Source organism: Anopheles coustani, chromosome 2, assembly GCF_943734705.1.
Source record: "Anopheles coustani chromosome 2, idAnoCousDA_361_x.2, whole genome shotgun sequence".
Taxonomy (NCBI): Eukaryota; Metazoa; Arthropoda; class Insecta; order Diptera; family Culicidae; genus Anopheles; species Anopheles coustani.
In genome coordinates this window covers 52,028,997-52,048,979 of record NC_071289.1, presented here as the reverse complement: position 1 = coordinate 52,048,979, position 19,983 = coordinate 52,028,997, and the positions used below count along the sequence as shown (strand labels likewise).

At 42.0% G+C, this 19,983-nt stretch overlaps 2 protein-coding genes across 4 annotated transcripts; one reads left to right on the top strand and one right to left on the bottom strand.

Moving 5' to 3' along the window:
- Nucleotides 1–517: 517 nt before the first annotated feature.
- Nucleotides 518–7,427, bottom strand: LOC131267218 (huntingtin-interacting protein 1-related protein). 2 transcript variants are annotated; one of them, XM_058270027.1, is made up of 11 exons: nt 7,290–7,427; nt 6,735–7,156; nt 6,588–6,649; nt 5,776–6,519; nt 5,601–5,710; nt 4,218–4,731; nt 3,510–3,880; nt 2,640–3,111; nt 1,891–2,138; nt 1,546–1,799; nt 518–1,449 (listed from the first exon to the last, which is right to left on the bottom strand). In XM_058270027.1, the coding sequence occupies exons 1-11, from the start codon at nt 7,320–7,322 to the stop codon at nt 1,059–1,061; spliced, it is 3,621 nt and encodes a 1,206-aa protein (XP_058126010.1). In that variant the 5' UTR covers nt 7,323–7,427; the 3' UTR covers nt 518–1,058. The 2 variants fall into 2 exon arrangements, with proteins under 2 accessions (XP_058126010.1, XP_058126011.1); XM_058270028.1 differs by having other exon boundaries at nt 2,640–3,030.
- Nucleotides 7,428–13,944: 6,517 nt separating this feature from the next.
- Nucleotides 13,945–19,433, top strand: LOC131263316 (centrosomal protein of 290 kDa-like). 2 transcript variants are annotated; one of them, XM_058265495.1, is made up of 2 exons: nt 13,945–16,878; nt 18,721–19,433. In XM_058265495.1, the coding sequence occupies exons 1-2, from the start codon at nt 14,143–14,145 to the stop codon at nt 19,069–19,071; spliced, it is 3,087 nt and encodes a 1,028-aa protein (XP_058121478.1). In that variant the 5' UTR covers nt 13,945–14,142; the 3' UTR covers nt 19,072–19,433. The 2 variants fall into 2 exon arrangements, with proteins under 2 accessions (XP_058121478.1, XP_058121479.1); XM_058265496.1 differs by having other exon boundaries at nt 18,819–18,997.
- The last annotated feature ends 550 nt before the right edge of the window (nt 19,434–19,983 follow it).

The window sequence follows — 19,983 nt, the reverse complement described above, 5'->3', positions numbered from 1 at the left end:
GCCTCCACTTTGCTTGTCGATTCTAACATCACGCCGTGATTGGTGACGTTGTTATCGAACAGGAATTTAACTTGTTTGTGCTTACAAACGTTTAAGATCAAATCGCCACAAACAGATACAAAGCAGCACTTGAGACTAGTTTGTTGATGGAACAAAACATCTAGCAACAGAACTCGCTGTAAAATCGTTCAATCCAAATATAATGGATATAACTGCTTCAAAGTTTTATAGTAAAACTTAGAGGAACATTTTAATTCTAATCTAAATAGAATTAAGTGTCGTGCACAGGCATTAATTTTACGCACAACTTTTGTCGGTTGTTTTGAGTCTAAATTCTTTATGTTGTTTGTTTCTTGCCGAAAGGGTAAATTGTTTATTTTTGAGCTAAGCGTGCCGCTCTCAAAACCGGCTCTTCTGCTATCGGGACCGGTTTTGGGTTTCGGAATAAGAATTCGGTTTTAAATAAAAATGCACGGATAGAAACAAAAAAAAACTAAAAACAGATGCAAGATTTCATGTATTGGTATAGAACGTGTGTTTTATTTCATTTCCAAATATGCACGTAAAATTACAGGTTCAACATAACGATTCCTTATGGTATCATACGATGTGTGTAGAAACTTAATAAATTAACAATGTTTTTTACCGCTCTAGCGATCGATGAAGCTTTAGCTAGAGTCTCACTTAATGTCGATGTATGCTGACAGTTGCGTGTTTTACTCAGATACTGATATTTTATATTATATACGATATAAGCCGCAATCTGTTGAAGTAATTCCTCAGCTCCATGAAAAACAATCATATCAAATTCCGCGTGCATACTTTAAAATACTACACGGTTACGCCACAAATGACATAACTGAACCGAATGGTACGACTCACCCATAGCTGTTCACACAGGGGCAGATTCACGAGCTTTAGGTAGCATTTTCTGCCAATTCTTAGATTGACGGAACTGAATGGTGATGAAATATGCGAACCCGGGAGCCCGTACTAGTCTAATAAAGCGTATAATGGAGGTACAGGGTATGTTTCTTCAATTGCTGTTGGCCAGTCGGCTATTCCTCAACCGGTTGATGATAGTTTTTCTTGCGGAATGAAGCTAGTCGCATGCGTTCGACCTGCAGTGCCTGTTCAAGTTCCAGTACCTTAACCTGTATCTCCATTTCCTTCGTTTTGGCCTGATGCACGGTTAGCGTCCCAAGATCCAAGTCCTGCGAATCCTCCAACCGTTGGCTGCAGTCTTTGGCGGTCGCGACGACGATGCCGGTGGCTTGTGTAACATTTTTCGATGCCGTACCGAGCGCCGTAAGGTTGCTGCTGGACCGTGGAGCCTTGACTCGGCTAGCAACGACCAGCTGCGCCGTACACGCGGCAATCTCCTGCGCAGCGACTACCAAATCCAGCTGGTGTTTGGCGCCTCCGGCCACCGTTTTGTTTGCTGCCGTACTGTTGTAAAATCCAATTTAAGTCATTTTGTTTTTAAAACTTGCGAATTAACACAGCACGGGTTTTGTTTTCCAATATCGAGGAGGCAATACTTACACCAAGAAATTGGCACCCTGTGCCACACTTTTCGCGGCCGAAATCAAACCCTCCGTCCACTGATGGTTACGCTTGTAGAATTCCTTTGCCGAAGCGGTACCCTTGCCGAGGGCAACAATTTCCGACTGCAGCAGACGTGATTTTTGCACGAGCACACGGATCGCGTGCATAAGGCTCGTGCAGGCATCGAGAATTTTTTCGTTCACCTCCAGTTTTATTCCGGAATCCGAAGCACGAGATTTAGAAAGCATTTCCTGTTTTCGTGGGAGAATGAAAGGCAACAATATTAGATTTAACTTTTACGTTTCGCTATCCCCCGGATCCGCGGATGGGAAAGGAACTTACCTGAATTTGAGCAGCGGCCTCTTCGATCGCCTTATCCATACTGCTCAGCTCGGTTTCGACCATGTCCCCGAGGTTTTCGGTGCCATCGGTTTGCTTGCCCAAGTCTACAATCATCGTAGTTACTTCTTCCAGCTTTTGCTTTAGATCCGTAATCCGCTCGCTGACCATGCTAGATTCGCTGGTTTTTTGTAGCGACTGGAACAGCTGGGTAATTGACTGTCCAAGTTTCTTTATCTCGTCTGCGATGCCTTTAAAATAATATGGAGTGATTAATTTTTCACAACCTTCACACTACTTCCAATGGAGACAACCCAATAAAGTGCAATATTTAGTAAATACTTACAAATAAAAATAAAACGAATGTTTAGTTAAAAGATGGCATGCAGCAATAATTGAAACAGAATATCAAATTAAAATGCATCCGATCTTGTAACACCGCCAGTTATTTATGCTGGGTGCTTGAGGGATTTTTGCATTAAATTTAACAATAATATTTCTCATTTTCGCGTAACAATATTAAGATAAATCTGACATCACTGGAAAGGATATTATGTAAGATATGTTCATATGTGTAAAATTAATCAGTACTTGATCAACTCTACCAACAAAACTAGCAATATTGCGAATTATTCAGTGTTTGAATACACATACTAAGAGAGTGACCTTAAGGATGTTAGTAAACACTTTTCTACATCACGCTTTTAAATGATAAAAAGGCCATAAAGACGTTTACTTGTACTTTTACTTACGTTCGCCACTTTCAATATTTGCCGATCGATTGCAGATAGTCATTCCTTGCACGTGCGCCGACGCGAGAAGATGGGCGCCAATAATCACTTTGCGGGCCAACGATTCAACATTCGTAGAATTATCCTGTAGATAGTTCTCATGCACCATCTTCAACTTCGTCAGCACCTCCTGTAACTCTTCGGCTATCATCAGGAAGTAGGTGGGGGTACCGCCCGCACCCGGCATCTCGTTTTCACCGATCGCCCGGACGGTGAGCTTCTCCGACGACTTAATGCACGCCTCGAGCAGTGCGCGGAGGGCAGTTTCGCCAATGATTTTACTATCGATCAATGCCGTCTCCATGCTGGCCACCTTTGCCCGGGCATCCTGTAGCTTCTGTTCCGATTCCTCCTGTTGATGAAGCAAATCTTGCAGATCAGATTCGATCGTTTCCTTTTCGGAAAGCAGTCGCTCCATATTTGCATCAAGAGCCTGAGGGAAGATTGGGCGTCGATGGCGGACATTGTTTTTGTCGTCATTTTATTTTTCCACGGCAAAGGAAGAACCAATGAATAGAAAATTAATAAACAATCTTTCAACGACGAAGAAACATAGAGACCGGTTAACACAAGTAGCGGATGGTTTGTTGTTTGATTGTTTTTGTTTGTATGCTTACGGATGAGAAGCCACGAATGTTGTTACGTTCTAGCACATACCACCGTGTTTTGTGACACAAAATGATGCTGCTAATGGAGATGCAAATATGAATAAGTGTTTTATGAGGACAAACACCCAGACAAGCGGTTTAGATTCCTTCCCACATAAAAAATCACATGCCGAGCGATCACCAACAAGCAGTTTTTAACCAACAATAAACCATTTCTTCATACCTGATATTTATCCTGCAGCTCCCGATAGCTATTGTTCAGCTCGTTCAACTCATGGTCCTTCTGCTCGATGACCGACTTCAAATCTTTTTCGAGTGACTCGAAATCCGACTGCTTTTGCGTCGAATCAGTTTGGAGCAGAAGCAATTGCTCCAGTGTTTGCTTACGCTCGCCAGCAATGTTTTCCTTCTCGGCGGAGAGCCCGGTCAATTTTTCGTTCATTTCCGCCTGGAAGGAATCGAAACGAAGCAGCTCCGCTTCATGCGTACGGTTGAACTCTTCCTGCTGCGCTGCCTTGGCTGCTTCCAGTTCGGTACATTTTTGTTCCAGTGCGCCATTTTCCGCCCGCAATTGGTCGATTTGGTCGGAAAGTTCTATCGGTAGGATTTAAACATCGTCAATTTTAGGAAACAATCTTTTTAATAATTACAATGTATGGATGAAGTATTAAAATACATGGAACAAAGGTTACAGTGTTTTAAAAATTAATTGGAACATGTAAGCAAGCAAGCAAAACAACCGTTAACAACAGGAACGAAAACTTACAAAAATTGCATCACAGAAAACGTAAAATGTAAGCGTTTGGTAAAAATTAAACAAACATTAAAAAAGTCAAAACAAGTTTAATAGTTAAATTAGGGGTCTGCAAAATGCTACCTCCTTCACCGTCCGTCAAACTGAATACCATGATCATCAGTTGAAAGCACTTACCTTGCGTTTTATGCACATTCTCACTCATGCTTTGCTGCAGTGATGCTTCCTCCTTGGCATAATGATCAGTCTTAAGCTCGAGGGCCTCCACTTTCGCCATGCACTCTTGATACTTGAGCAGAAGCTCTTCCTTTTCACTCTGCATGTCGGCAAGCTGACCTTCTAAGTTTCCCTTCTCCGTGGACAGGGTTTCGTGATCGTGCTGGAATGTCTGCAGTTCACCTTCCAGCCGTTCCAGGCTGATACGAAGCGCGGCAATTTCCGCTTGACGGGATGCTTCCATCTCGTCGTACTGGTGTTGCAGTGCCTCACACTTCTGTGTCATGGTTTGCAGCTGCTCCCGTACAGCTTCCTGTTCCTGGCGAGCATCGCTCGAGCTTTGCTGGAGCGCGTTCTGCACGAGAGCTTGCTTCTGTTCGAGCTCTTCCAGCTGACACTGCAGTTCCTCCTTGGCTTTGCTTGCCTCAGCCACTGCCTTTGTGGAAGTTGCCAACTGCTTGCTAATTTCACCATGCTACGGAGTTGTTGGGAAGGCAGGTGAACATGAACGTGAAGTGTTATTTCGGGTTGGAGATTTGTTAAAAAAAAACTGCCCAACAATTGCGGAGCAACATAACTGAGGACAAAACTATTTTAACTGTACCTCCGCTAAGTGTTTTGTCTGATGAGGTCGTATCATAGACCGTTGGGAAATGACGGTACGATAAAGCGTCTCACAATGATGCCACATGACGGAGATACAATTTAATTGCTTCAGAAAACTATTAAATCTAACATTTTTTAAAAATTCCATTGTAATTTTTCCAACAGTAGATGCCAATTAAACAAATGAACCAAAACTAAGTCTACTTAGATATGGGGATGTGTTTGAGTTAGGCAATACTCTATCATTAGACGGCTTGCTAAGCCCATATTTTTTTACAAAACTGGCGAGATGCAATGAGTTTGGAGATCTAATAATAATATATAGTTAAATAAAAATGTTGTTTGAAGTTAAATGTTTACCAGGACTGTCCTATGGACCAGTATTGTACCAACTAACCTGCTTGTAGCACATTATCTTATACTGATCGTATTTCATCTGTGCACATGTGTGTATCGAGAAAATAATTTGTTTACATCCCCGATAAAAGCACGCAACAAAAAAACGCAGCGGAAAATAAGATGAAACAAAGATTAAAACGATGTATGCGATACAAAGAAAACTGGAATGTCAGTAACCAAGTAACAATCAACATTAACAAAGCTATGCCTGTATCGTTCAGTCGGTGTGACGGTGGCACAGCACTAACATCACGTACCATCGAAGTTGACCATGGTACGTGGCATTGTGAGTGGCTGGAGTAAGGGATAAGCGAGAGGATGGTCTTCGCTGTGGCTTACCTGGCGAAGTAGATTGACGTGCTCATCTCGAATCTGCGTGTACATAGTTTTCAGCTTCTGGAACTTCTCCTCACTTGCCTTCGCACGTTCCTCTTCCGCCTGGGCACGCTCTGTGAAGAACACGGTAAGATGAAACCGATCGCCTTTGTGAAGCGTTTTGCAATTGTCAGCTTACGTTCCAGCGTTGGCGCCGTTTGGGCGCGTAATTCCAATTCTTCTTTTTGAAACCGTAGGTTCGTCAGTTCGCCTTGGCTTTGCGTCAGCTGGTCGCTTAGCGTCGCAATTTGCTCCTCCATGCGGCAATGGACATCCCTTTGCTCGACCGTGATCACCTTCAGGTGATTCGAGAGTCGCTGCGTTTCCATCTGCAGGTGCCGAATTAGATCGTCCCGTTCTTGTATCAGTCGCTCCAGCTCCATCACTTGTGCCACTGGCACGACGGCTGGCGCCGACTGCTGGTGGTGATTATTGTGGTGCGGTGGTAGCTCCGGTATCGGTGGGGCCGCCTCGGCCGTGTCGATCAGGTTGTCCACCGCCGGCAGTGGCGGTTCCGGTTCGTTGTCGATTGGATCACTATCCGGCATCACGACGACTGGTGCCTGGTAGTTGCCAAGGTCGCTTTGCTGCTGGAAATTTGGTGGTGCTTCCGGTAGCTTCGGTACGGTGATAAGATTGACGAAGTACTGCAAATTACGCGACTGGTTGTAGAAGGACTTCAGCTGGTGGAACAGTGTGTTAAACCGTTGCCGATGGCCGGTCAGTAGGTCCGACGGTAGATTCGCGTGCAGCTTGAACATGACGCGCACGAGGATATCGTACAGCGGATTCGAGTCCTGAATGCAGGGAATCAATGGAGCCAACCGACACTGACCGGCGGAAGTCATTGAGCTCACACAGAACGTCGTGATGGAATTAAATACTGCAATAAGGACAGAGCTGTGTAATTCATTTCCAAAACAGAGAGTAGACTGTTCACCGAGTACTTACTTGTAGCTTGCAATGCTACGATATCATCCAAGTAGTCGAAAATTTCTACGGCCAATTGGAAGCTTAAAAGAAAACAAAGTCAGTAGTGTACCACCAAAAACGGAAGTTTTTCCTGTCAATGGTACTGTAAAATCATTAGATACTTACTACACGTTGATGTCACCCTCACCAATCTTCTCCAGATCTCCCTGCTTCAACGATAGGTGGCCAAGAATGCGCGGATTGCGATCGTGAAACTCCAACTTCGTAACGAGCAGCTTCGTGTAGTGCTTGATGCATATACCGTAGCCGTCGTTTAGGTGGCCCCAGAGTTTGCCTGCCTCCTGCAGCATCACCCGGTGCCGCATGGAATGCTGGCAGCACAGGTGATGACCCTCGCGCAGGATCTTGTGCAGCAGGTGACAAAACTTCCACGCCACTATCCGGTTATCCTGTATCGGCTGCCGGATGGCGATGGCCCAGAACGCGTGCCCACCATTGCTGTGGAACGTGCCGATGATGGCCGCACGCACGTGCTTGACTTTGATTGGCATCTCCACATTGCTGAGCGCTTTGGAAATGCTGATGGTCTGTGAGGGTCAATCAAGAAACAAAAATCAATTAATGATAAATGCCAGGGTATAAATAACTTTTCACTTATGGTGAGCTTTATTTGTAAACGTGAGAATATAAACCATTGCGCATAGAATGTGCATTACTTACCAAATTATAATATTCCTTATCCGTTAACGACATGGTTACCAATCGGTTGCTTTACACAAATGGCTACCGGGTGCACACTCTTTTGGACACTCCAATGTGTTTTTATTATTAATTATGGGAAATGCTGATTGATTTATGTACAATTACTAACAATCATTTGACTGGCACACGGTTGTAAACACTTTTGTGAACTATAATAGTTGTTTTTTTTTTTTAATAAGACGGGTAATCTTTAACACATGTGTTCTATTACGGTTACACTGTTACGTATGACTATGTTGGTATAAGCATGTGCAAAACATAAACATTAGTGTAAATAGAAAAGGAAAACTAGCAGTAGAAAATGTTCGCCATAAAAGGGCTAGACGATATTATTGTCACAAATTCGTGGTGGAAGAGCACTGCGTGAAAACAAGTTAAAATAACCTAATTTTATGTTTGGTTGCACCAGTACACCACACATAAACACACTCGTAACGCTTTATCTGCTGTTGAATGAAAAGGGAAAATTATTAATGAAAAAAAGTTTAAGTATGTTGTATGATTCGCGTTGGATCGAAGATCCGTATTAGCATTTGCAAATACATTTCAAATCGAATTTGTAGTAAACAAGTGTCGAAGAACAAAAAATAGCAATATGACTCCATTTCTTTTACAGAATTAATTAGAACTTTTACGGTTCAGAATGTTTCGTGAATTAATTAATTTTATGAAAACAGTTGAACTCCAATAAGACATGCTATGAAAATGTGCTGAACACAAATTCATGTATTCGATATTTTGCCCATTGTAAGAAACATATTCGGTCCTTATTATGTACAACATGTTTATTGCTATTTTAGTACTCTAATATCGTTGATTCTGGTTACTAAATGGTTTAACAAACGGTGTTGCTCGACTTTTCTGCTTTTTTTCTCGTTATATTTTGAGAATCCCATATATGCGTAACAAGATTTAAGAGGCAAACAACAAAGGATTGCAACTTAAGATGCGGTGCTCATGACAACGGAAGATATATCTGACGGCAATGACAAAGAGAAGTGTAAGGATTATGATTTATTAAGAAATTGAAGTGAGGTTGAATCCGATAAAATTTAATTTTAATTTTTGATAAAGAGATCAACAGCTTTCTATCATATCAGTTTACAGTTCAAAATTAGTTACATATGACAATGCTGCACAACATTTAGAATAGCATTTATAGAACGTTTAACAGATTTAAGCTTGAACATTTTTCAAATCGGGAATCCTAATTTGGTGCTTTATGTGCTGATTTTCTCTAGGTACACACAAGTGAGACAAGTTCTCCAACGCTGATAAACGGAAACAGAGGTTTTTTTTTCTGTTATCACTTTTGGACGTCGCACTAACACACCCCAAAGATCGATAATGACACTTTTTCTGGTGAGTCACTGGTTTCTATCAGTGCCATCGAATGTTAGTCTTGAAATTTTCTTTGCAAGTTGAACGAGAACACGCTATTGCTAAGCTCCGGGATTTTTTAAAACTTGAATCAACACTTGTTGAATTGTTTTAAACATACACGTCATGCACTGAATGAAGAGATAAGAACCCCACTTTTTAACAAGCACAACACCCAACGAGTCACTTCCTGATCCTAACCGATACTGACGACCTGGTGCAATGCCATCAATATCAACTGTCGTCGTGGACTAGCTACGCCTCAGGAAATTGTGGACAAATTAAATTAAGCGTTCGAACTGCTCCACAATTCCCGATCGATATTGAAGTTAATACCGTAATAAACAATTATGCATTTGATCTTTTCCATACAAAAGATTTTTTTATGCGCATCGCGGCAGTCAAATATTTTGCGAAAACTTTCTTCGTGTTCACTCACATCATAAACGATATTTCGAAAAATTAACAAATGATTTGCTACCAGGTCCACACAATCACACTGACCTCTGCGCGCAACCAATATTGCTGGTGGTTAATGAAAAACTGTATCCACGAAGCCAATGTAGCTTTTGGCCCCTTTGTCAACCTCTGCTGCCGTGCAGATAAATTTCGTATCTAATCAGCGTGTGGAGTGTTTCGATAGATAGGAGGCTCTGGATGTGATAAAAAAAATCCCACCCATCCCCGATTACAACTTCCTTAGAAGGTGCTTCCCAATTGTATCAACAGCAACGCCACGTTAGCTGGCTTCGCCGGCTTCTACCGCTTTGTTTTAGGCGTGATTGAACTTCGATGTTGCATCGAGTTTGGAAGATTTATGATGACTTGCCCGCGGGATCATCGACACCGGATGCTTCCACGCTGGTGTGTCACGGGGTTGGGCGGCCTTCGTCGTTTATCGATGATTACTCACGATGTCGAGACCATGTAGTAGGGGTGATGCCCGTGACGTTGTTTATGGCAGCAGCCACATACAACGGTTGTTTATGCAATATCCCGCACCGTAAGCAGTGAACATAAGCTCGTTGGTTCTAGGAAAGTTGCCAACATGAACCGCTCAAGAAGCATTGTTTGTTAGGCCATGGCTAATGGTCCATCATCCTCGCACACTGGCTTCGGTCGAGCGGTAGCGCCGGTTAGAAAATTGGCCCATGAACGCCGGGGCTCACCACCTCGACGGCGTGGGTTCGAATCCCAACCGAGACCGGACCCTCCCCTGTACGGACTGTGACTATCCACGCACAACAGGAAAACAAGTCTCGTAAGCCCTTAACGGGCAGGCATGACCAAGAGGTCGCTATGCCAAGAAGAAGCTCGCCCACGAGATCAATCGGTAAACCTGAAGCAGGTCCATTTCATCGTATATTTGGTAACTATTTTGTTTTTAAATAAAACAATTTTTCATATCAAATAAACATAGCACTAGTAGTAAGCTGCATGTAAAAAACTACATAGTTCTATTGGAACCGTCACTGTGCCGGTGAATTCCCCCAAATATTTATCAACCATTCACTACCGGTGGCCGGTGACCCATAGCAATGCTATTTCTTTGGACGGAAATAATCGAAATGACTTGAATCGAATTTCCTACCTTGCATAAATTTTCAAATAAAAGGATTAATTAGTTTAGAATTTGCAATTATGTGAAGAAATAATTTAGTTTATAGTTAAGAAATATATCAAATATGTGAAAAAAAGTTTTCACTGCGTTTGCGTTTCCTAAAACAGAAGATAGTTTCAGTTTCTGGAGGGAACCAACAAAGAAATAATTAGTATGAAAAATGTTATTAGTGTAGTTTTAATTTCAAAATCTCTATCTAATTGTTTTGTAAAAACGAATCCAACTGAATTCTTACTGCCATTGTTTATCTAAAATAAAAATGTAAGTTTTATAGTTTCAATAAATTATCTTCTCACTTAATACCGAAAGCTACCACTACCGGTGTCCAAAAGATTATAAAATTTTAATGACAAACGATCATAAACGCTTTTGTGTCTGCGTACTTTCCATTACGGGTAGCGAAAAAATGCTGCAAAATTACCAACATTAAAAAATGTGGTAAAAACCTAGCGCAACGAGCCAGTTGTTTAGTGTCTGTCAAACCACATCCTAATATGCGGCATCTTGCACTTTCCAATTGGATGTTTTAGCGCCCATTGGTGCCATTTTCCAGTGAATGCAGTTTTCTTCTCTCTTGCTTCCTCCGGTGCGTCCCGAGCGTCTAAATCGCCGATGGAAATTGCATTAGAAATGGGATCTACTTTTCCCCATTTCTTTTGTACCTTTGGCACACACACATACACATGCATTACAGACTACACACTTTTCACACTTTTCCATGCAACCACCCGACCGTGCCGGGAACGTACGGCAACCGGCGAGAAGGAACGCGATATCCGTTCCGATTCACTTTCCTGTCGATCTTTTCACTAATGTAAAACCGCCGTCACGGAGTTGCCATGGGCACATCGATCTCATTCAGCGAAAGCATGCCCTTTGTTACGTATCGTTTGAGTATGCATCTATTTTCCAAACCAAAAAGAAGGAGCGGAGTATGTGATTCGATTAAAAGATCGTAACACGAGAACTAATTCAATCATCCACACCATAAGATTGTGGCAGCAAAACCTTGATGTGAAATTGAAATAACACCTTAAAAAAATACACCCGCATTCGTCGATTGGAGGAGGCAGTTTCGCTAATTAGATCAAGTTAAAGTTTGTTGGTCATAAATAAAACGTTCTTAAAAAGCAATTCATAAAAACGAACAAAGCATTTCTATACCACTATAATATATGTTTAAGTTTTGATTGGGAATTATGTTCGGTAAGGTTAAATTAATTTACAAGACAATAACGGCATTTTAAAAAACCGTAACGTGTGTCAAATACATACTACTATATAAAACATTCTTTACGGTCTCAATGTTTAAAAATGTTTAACAGTTCACTCTATTTAATGATGTTTTCCTGTGATTTACAGTTTATTTGGAGACACAGATAACGGTTATTCAATAGAAAATCAATTGTCCACTCTCCAGCGAATGGAGAAGTTTCAAGGGACATGTTTCATTCAACCAGAACCTTAAAACGCGCTGACAAGTGGATGCATGATATGCCGGAATTCGATGGCATTGCTTCCGCCCTGCGGTTTGGGGTGGGATTCCATATCGACAATAAACTTTAACTTTAGAAACGGAAGTCATCGCGATGGCAATGACTCAATCCGGATGGCGTTGAACCGCAGACATAAACACCATCATTTGGTTTGGTTTCAAAATAAATAGCACCGATAGTATTGCGGTGGATCTATGTGTATGTCCGGTGCGGTGTATGTGTGCGGTGTATTATTGTGTTAGTGTGTCGTGGGCGAGAGAACATGCGTACGCATTCCGGTAGAATCAATGAATGAAACTGACTCATTCGTGCCAGGTGTTGCACACATGTTTCATATTTTTACAGTCGATTGAGCGTGTCCCTTGTACCTTGCGGCCCCTTGTTCCGTCGTGAGTAAAGTAAAAACCGTTTAAAGATCCGATCGGTCGGTTAAAGAGATGTTTTTGTGAGAAAGAAGGCAATGCGATTATTTTCAGTGCATGGTTCTTTCGCTAGGAGAATGTACAGAACCAATGTAGTCGTAATGAAGCGTTATCATACCAAGTGTTTAACGAGATTTTCCCTCTCGATCTCTACGGGAGACTTCCGGTGCTGCAGAACGCGCGGCAATGACAGTGAAGCCATGCTCTCTGTTGTGTTCCTATCTTTAGTGGCACAAAGCACTTCCACTTTGCACTAAATGGCAGATCTGCGGTGATGTATGACACTGACGAAGTAATGACCGCAACCGTTGTATGGTATTACAAACTTCAACTATCACCACCCCTTTTTCCCCAAGCACGTTTCAAGCGCCGATAATCTTCGTTCCGACGTTAAAGAACAAAACACATAGCACAGCTTTGAAACACAAAACCATCTGTTTTCGTTCAACCACTGGGACACACCTTTTAATCACATTTTCCTTCGCGTAAAGTTGTACCAAAACTGTGGGCGGACACACACGATCAAATCGAGAGCTGTCGAAGTACTGAGTATCATGGAGGAGTCTACTCCGCCAGCAACTGCTGCTCCAGCCAAAACCGCTATTTTTGCTGCCGATCACAAACGAACGGTCGTCGCGGCTCGACTACGGGACATCTATTGTGAATGCACAACAATGATCTGCTGGGTCTATCGTGAGGGCAAACATAAATGTGCAAGAAAGATGGAGAGCTCAACGAGAGATTTCCGCTCTCCTGCACCAAGCAGCAGCATCATTCCCACGAATGTACTTCAACACCTGGTTTCTCTGCAGCTCATTGCAAGCTCTGTGTGGAGCGAAAGTGTGTTATAAGAGAATGCAAATGCACATTGCTGCAATAACACGAATGCACAAGTGCTAGACCTAGGGTCACAAAAAGAAAAACCTCGTTGCCTTATTGAAATTGAATGTAATTAATCCACAGATAATTCTGGTGTACGACCAGGGAAAATTTTGAAAATGTGAAAAAGACCCCAGAGGGCTAACGATATTCTGCATGTTATTTTGTAAACAAACTACTTTTTCCGAACCGAGCTTTCTATGGGCTGGAATGTAAATTGAGCTAGCGGATACTTACACATCACTTGTTAACTTGCACCAATTGTTAACATTCCGATTTACTTGATACAAACATAATTTATATTAAAATAAGCAATCAAACACGACAATTAAATTCATTCCACTGGATCGACCTAATACTCATGTTTTACGATGTTTCTACTGAAAACAACAATAAAATTCTGGAAAAAGCACCGCCTTGACAAATCCTGCTAGAGTTGTCAGGTCCACCTTGCACTCATTGCGGTACCGATCCGTTCAAATGAATGATAGTCCAAAAGATCCGATCATTTATGAATTGTATAATCGGCCCAGAACTCGAAAGGGTCATCGATTGGGTTTTTTTTTTAAGATTTATTAAAAGGGAAAAACTAACAAAAAAAATTAACAAAACTACACTTTGGACACGATTTTATGAATTTACAAGATGGTGGATAAGGAAGGAGATTAACTTCTTAATGAGAAGGTTATTGGGCAGGTCCTTCATGGAGTGGTTCACAGTTCCGAGGCTGTTTGTGCATCCCTACTTATCAGCGTAGTGTTTACATTGCATCGTAATTTGCATGATACGTCATTTGGCAAAAAGGCAATGTCCTTCAAATGAAACTGCTTTCGTTGGCGAAAGTAAAAGAAAGCACTTCTGCAAGCAATGAAGTGTAAAATCAGTGCCAAATAGTGTGGATTTATTATCCGCCAGTATTGGGAAATGCACGTACAGCATGAAATCAGTGCGGTGAAGTAGTAATCTGTGTTTATGTGTTCCGTGCCACCATTCCAGCAGCTCCAATTTGCGGTATGTCCAGGTTGATTCACGATGCAAGCGACGAGGGCGTTCAAGCGGTGCCTGGTTCCGGGATGGAGGAACATAATTCTCGCTCCGGTCAAACATGGCACCAGCTGTTGCTGCATCCATCACCGTCATCGTCGCAGTTGTCTTATGTTTCGGAAATGCCAATCGAAGGTGGCAGCCACCCGTCCACGCCCAGGCAAACGCGGCACGGTATTTTCGGTGAGCAGGACGAAAGTGCCACCAACTACGATTCGGGAAACTTTTCCTTCTCCGAACCAGGCGCTGCTAGGGAAAAGCCCACCCCCGTCCTCGGATGTACAGGTGGCGGCGATCTGCATCAGCGCTTCGTGCAACTAAATACGGAGTTGTACCAGACCAAGACGGAGCTGTTGGCGTACAAGTACAAATGGAACGAAATACGTAATGAAATCGAGCTGAGCTGGAGTAAAAAGCTAGATAAGCTTTCGGATGAAAAAAATTATTTGCTATCGGAGTTGGAGGCGGTACGTAAGGAAATAGCACGCCTCAAGGAAGCACCCGTGGATCCAAACGGTCGTGAATTGTTACGTATCCGTTCGGAGCTACGTGATATAACGATTCGTCTCGAGTGTAAAGAAAAGGCAAATGAGTATCTTAAGCAAAAAATTGCAGAACAGCACGTAGAAAAGGAAAACCTTTGCCTGAGGGTCAAGAATCTGGAACAAATGGGTTGCGAAGAACATAGCGAGATGTGTCGGGTGAAAGCATCGGAACGGTGGTTTCGGGAGGAGTTACATCGGTGCCAAAATGAGAATGCCAAATTGAAAGAATCGTACGCTACTTTGGACAATCTTCTTAGCAAGGAGCGGTGTGAACGAGGAGCTCTTATTGAAGCTGCAAAGAACGAAACTCGCCAAACGTTGGTGGAGAATAATAAATTATTTTCTATTATAGAGCAAACCAATGCCACCAACGAACAAGCCAAAGAGAAGAAGGAATATGACAAAAAGCAACTGGAAAGCGAAATTGCTCTTTTTAAGGACGCACACTTTCGTCGGGAGACCACTTTGCTCGAAAAAAACGCATTGCTCGAAAAGCAGAACGTTGAACTGCAAACCGTTGTCCGGGAACTTCAACAAACGCTCGAAGATCAGCAACTTCATGCGAAAACACTCGCAGTGAAGGAGAAGGAAGCGCTAGAAGAAATTCGACGGCTACGTGAAGGACCGTTAAGGGACGAAGCTGTTGCGACTGTGGAACGCTATCGAACCGAAATCGAAACACTTAGTGCGCAGCTGGCGTTGGAGAGCTTCAACAAGCGACAGATAGATGTCAGTGTGGAGCAGCTGAAAGCGCAGGTGAAAGTTTTGTCGATAAACTTGGCATCCCGCCCTTGCCAACGGTCTCCGGCTGTGGAGGAATGTGAACTGGGCACGCTGCGTCAACGTAATCGCGAGCTGGAGGAACAATGTAACCGGCTGGTCAGTGAAAAGCAGCACCTGGAGAGTGATCTGGCCATGTGTAGCGAGCGCGCGAAGCAACATTACAATCAATTGCTGCTTGGAAACATTAGAAGTATTCAATCGAAGAACTTGGACTTAGAGTTGAAATTAGGTCAGTGTGTTACTGCGGGTGGCAAGAGTGACGAGCCTTCCGGGGAGCAACGGGGAGATGACATGGCTCGACGGAGTGCCGAAACTATCAGGAAATTGGCAAAGGATATCAACGAGCTCGAACAGAAAGTTATGGAACAACAGCGAGAAGACAATGGGAAGGATAAAAATGGCAAGAAATCAAGATCGCTTTGTCCAAAACATGGTCCACTTTGTCGTCATAATGTCCTCAAACATACTGCGCAGGAGGACGACGATGATGAAATGCGGAATCTACGCTTATGGCTGAAGGCGATCGAGAGTGAAAATCGTCGCCGTTTGCAACGTTACGAGATAAACAATCGTACCTTGTTGCAGAAAGTAAAAGAACACGCTCGAGAACGGAACCAGGCAAAGCAGCGGGTGGAGGAGCTGGAGAACGAACATGGCAAGTGCACCAAGCTACGCTGCGAAATGGCATCGGCACGTGAGCGATGCCTTCTGCTCGAAGCCGATCTGGCTACGGCCAAACAGGAGGCCACCACACTGCGCACCGAAAAGGAACGATTGATTTTCCTGCTCCAGAACAACTGCCTTCTAACGTCCGATGGAGACGTTTGGGGTTCGCTGAGGAGCGTTTTCAAAGAGTTGCGTGACCTACAGCAGGTACACAAGGAAAACAAATACCTTCAACAGCAACTTGAGGCCGAGGGACGCAAGATTGAACTGCTAGAACAGACCGCTGCAGACTGGAAATTGGCCGCCGAAGTACAAACGTCCGAAGCGGACGAGCTACGTTCGGAGTTGACCGTCAAAACGTTGCAGCTGGAAGACTCGCAGCGTACGATCGATCAATTGGTTGGAGAAAACTCGTCCCTTCAGCAGTCGGCCTCGGTCGCTGGGGAGAACGAGAAGGATCTGACTGAGAAGCTTTCCGAGCTTAATCGGTTGGTGCGGATCCAGGAAATCCGACTCGAGACGGCGCACGAGCGCCTAAAGTTGTATCAGGAATCGGAGCGTATCCTAGCGGCATCAAAGGATAGATTTTTCAACGATCTTCAATCGCTACAGGACGCCATACTGGTGGAGAAACAAGAGAAATATGAACTTGAGGAAGAGGTGCGTGAGCTTCGGCAGAATATGGTCAACGCGGTTGGAAACAGCTTACAGGTGAGTGGATAGGCTGAATAGGGTTGAATACGGGTGAAATAATATTGTGTATAATCAAAAATGTTTATATGAAAATAATATATTTCTGATATAAAAATAATATGTTATTTAATCTGCCATGTTTCCTTTTAGTGCCATGTTTGATCAGCCAATTTCTTGTAAACTAAAAACGATAATTTAACGTTTGCATTTAAAAAAAGTAGACAAATTTTAACGACTTTTCATGTAAAAACGGAAAATGATTTTAACATTCTGTTAAAAGCGAAATAAAAAGTAGCATTTCTTTTGAATTTAGAACAAGTTTGACATTTGTACCATTTAAACTGAATCCATTGTGGCCAAAACATTTCCCCAACTACGTTTGATTATATGTTGAAACATCCAACTTTATCGCGGACTACGTGACCAAAGATTTTTAAGCTATACGGCGCAAGTGGTAAAAAATCCTAATACTTTCTGTTGCTTTTGAAGCTTGCTACAGTATATTTAAAATGTTTTGGGGTCCTTTAACTCCCATCGAACGCCCTATCGTGCCTGAAAACCAGCAAGAAAGCTATGTACAAAGTCGCTGTACTTATTGTCAAGACTTGCGGCGTATGGAGAAGTGTATAGTATGCAGTGCCTGCTGAAATTAAGCAACTTTATCAGAAAACATCATAAAGAGTACGATTCAGTGGTTTGGACATACCTGGTCCCAGTAAATCATCCGCAAAGAGCACCGGAGGAGTTGAACGGGTCAAATATAATTGATATACCCCACACTGCTAACCATCCTTATGCCTCTCAACTATAACCAATCGAATAATCGTTTACAACACTTAGAGGACCTAATCCAACATTTTAAAGCCCAAACGGAGTAGCATTTGGTCATGAAAACCACACAACAACTGAAAAACATCCCTACATGACTGGTTTTATCGGCTATGGCTAAAGTTTCAGCCAAGGACCATAACGCCGGCTTACTGGCCGTCGGAATATTTTTGAAAGTACTAAAATGATATAACTTTACAATAAAATTTACTTGATTCAATTAGGTTGACTAACTTTTTCATATCGCCGATGATAATTTGTCTATGTTTTTTATTGCAAACGTTACCATCACAAAATAGATTATTCAGCATCACCATTATTTTTAAATGGTATCACCTATTCTAAGCGTCATCAGCTGATTATACCAGTCGTTTTGATTGGTATGGTACCTTTCAATCTTTTTATTTTCAAATATTTTTTAAAAGTTTGTATCGACGATGATGCATGACTTTTACATATTTTTAAGCTTTTTAATCCTATGAAGCCGAAAATAAATAAAATGTCTTTTGGTATAGAAAAATAAAGTTTTGAGCAACTTCATCGGAGCCGGTCATTTTGATTGGTTAAATAGAATGAGTGTAAACTTGTAAAACTTGTTAACAGCTTATCTTCGTACAAGCAACATCTTTTTTATCTTTTTTTGAGAATTGGCATAAAGCAATTAATGCTCATGAAGTGATTATATCAATTGTTTAAAAGTTGATTCGTAATTCATGTTCGCGTTTTTATTTTTTTAAATATTGTGTGATATACACACGTCCATGTGTAATAAATGAAAACTTGAATATAATTTAAAAGTAAGTCACAAAAATGGAAATACGGTTCAAGATATTTGTTCATTTCGGGCTGCAAATTTAATGAAGGAATCCCACCAATCCCACCACCGGTAGCAACTGGGTAGGTTAGTGTTGGTAATTTATTGAGTCGAGGGAGATTATCACTTGAATTCACTGTTGAATAAAAAACTACTTATCGAAGAGTAGAGCGAAGAATCACCGCCTAAACTCGTGTTGTTGCTTTTTTCATTTACAGAATTTCCACCCAACTGATAGTTCTAACGGCGGAAGTGGGCAACAGTCGGCAAGCATAATTAGCCCTGATCCTCAGTCGCTTCCTTTGTCTCCTTCCAGTTTGGATATAGATCATCTGCGCGCACTGGTTGAGGAGAGCTCGCGGAAAAGATATTCCCTCCAACCGCTGCACGAATGCGTTTCTTCGTTGAAACTAGAAATGGACCATCTTAACTCCGTTTTACAAATCGGAGACGGAGCGGTACAGCAGCAGCAGCATCAGCAACAGCAACATCAGCAGCAGCCACGGTTTCCATTGTCGCTGCTGGACGAACTGAACGATGCCACAAATGGCCATTATGGAAGTAGATGAGTGTAGGGGTAAAGTGGCCGGAAATGTGCCCAATTACTTGCACCGACCGCAGAACCGACACAGATTTGTAAATCATGAATGTCATATATTGTTAAGATTATAACCATTGAGATAGTTTTAAATAATGTTTTTCGCTTACCTTCCGCTTATGACTTGTACATTACGGGTTGTAAATTTGAATGTCAATCTTCTAGTCGATCGAAGTACTTTGGAGTTTTATTTTGACTGGGTACATAATTGGTTCTAGAATTATTCCCATTATTGGAAAAGAAGCAAAGGTTTTCTAAAGATGGAAATAATTTTCTATCAAAAAGTGTATTACTGCGAACATTCCTTGAATAAATGTTGCTGTTTCAAATTTATTTTATTTCCTCGTAGTGAAACGTGTAGATGTCTATTTTCAAACTTTCAACGTGTGTGAAAGTTTTGTTAAAGTAGGGATTAAAGAGATATGGATAAATTGTCCATTGCGATGCAAGAAAATAGAATTAGAGTAGAGATGGAGTTACTATTGGGCTCTGAACAAGCCAAAAAAAAAGATTTTTTCGAAAGACCCAGTTTTTTCGTTGCTCTTTGAGGTTCCATAAAAAGTTCCAGTATTGTTCATGATGCGCAAAATATAAAAACAAACTCAAAACGAGCCGGATATGCGCAAGGAATGACATTCAAGTATGAATCCGTAGCCGAATGAGTTTCATAATTATTTATTACATTATTCTTATCACCTATTACATCCCAATCACCCTTAGCCACTACACTTGAGATAAAAAGCTAAAGATTTGTAGAATCCTTGTAAAAGGACGTTAGCAATAAGCAGCTAAGAGTATTTGTTTTGATTTGTGATTACCTTGTCTTTCCTTGTTTACATTATCTTCGTTTAAGAAACCCCGGTTGCCAAATAATATTTTGTTG

Bases quoted from the DNA above. Each gene is read 5' to 3' on its own strand.
- LOC131267218 (XM_058270027.1), bottom strand. From the start codon at position 7,322: ATGTCGTTAACGGATAAGGAATATTATAATTTG. The intron at 6,650-6,734 runs GTAAGTATCTAA...TTTTCTTTTAAG, and splicing joins GAGGGTGACATCAACGTGTA to CTTCCAATTGGCCGTAGAAA. The intron at 4,732-5,600 runs GTAAGCCACAGC...ACAACTCCGTAG, and splicing joins ACGTCAATCTACTTCGCCAG to CATGGTGAAATTAGCAAGCA.
- LOC131263316 (XM_058265495.1), top strand. From the start codon at position 14,143: ATGTCCAGGTTGATTCACGATGCAAGCGACGAGGGCGTTCAAGCGGTG. The intron at 16,879-18,720 runs GTGAGTGGATAG...TTTCATTTACAG, and splicing joins CGGTTGGAAACAGCTTACAG to AATTTCCACCCAACTGATAG.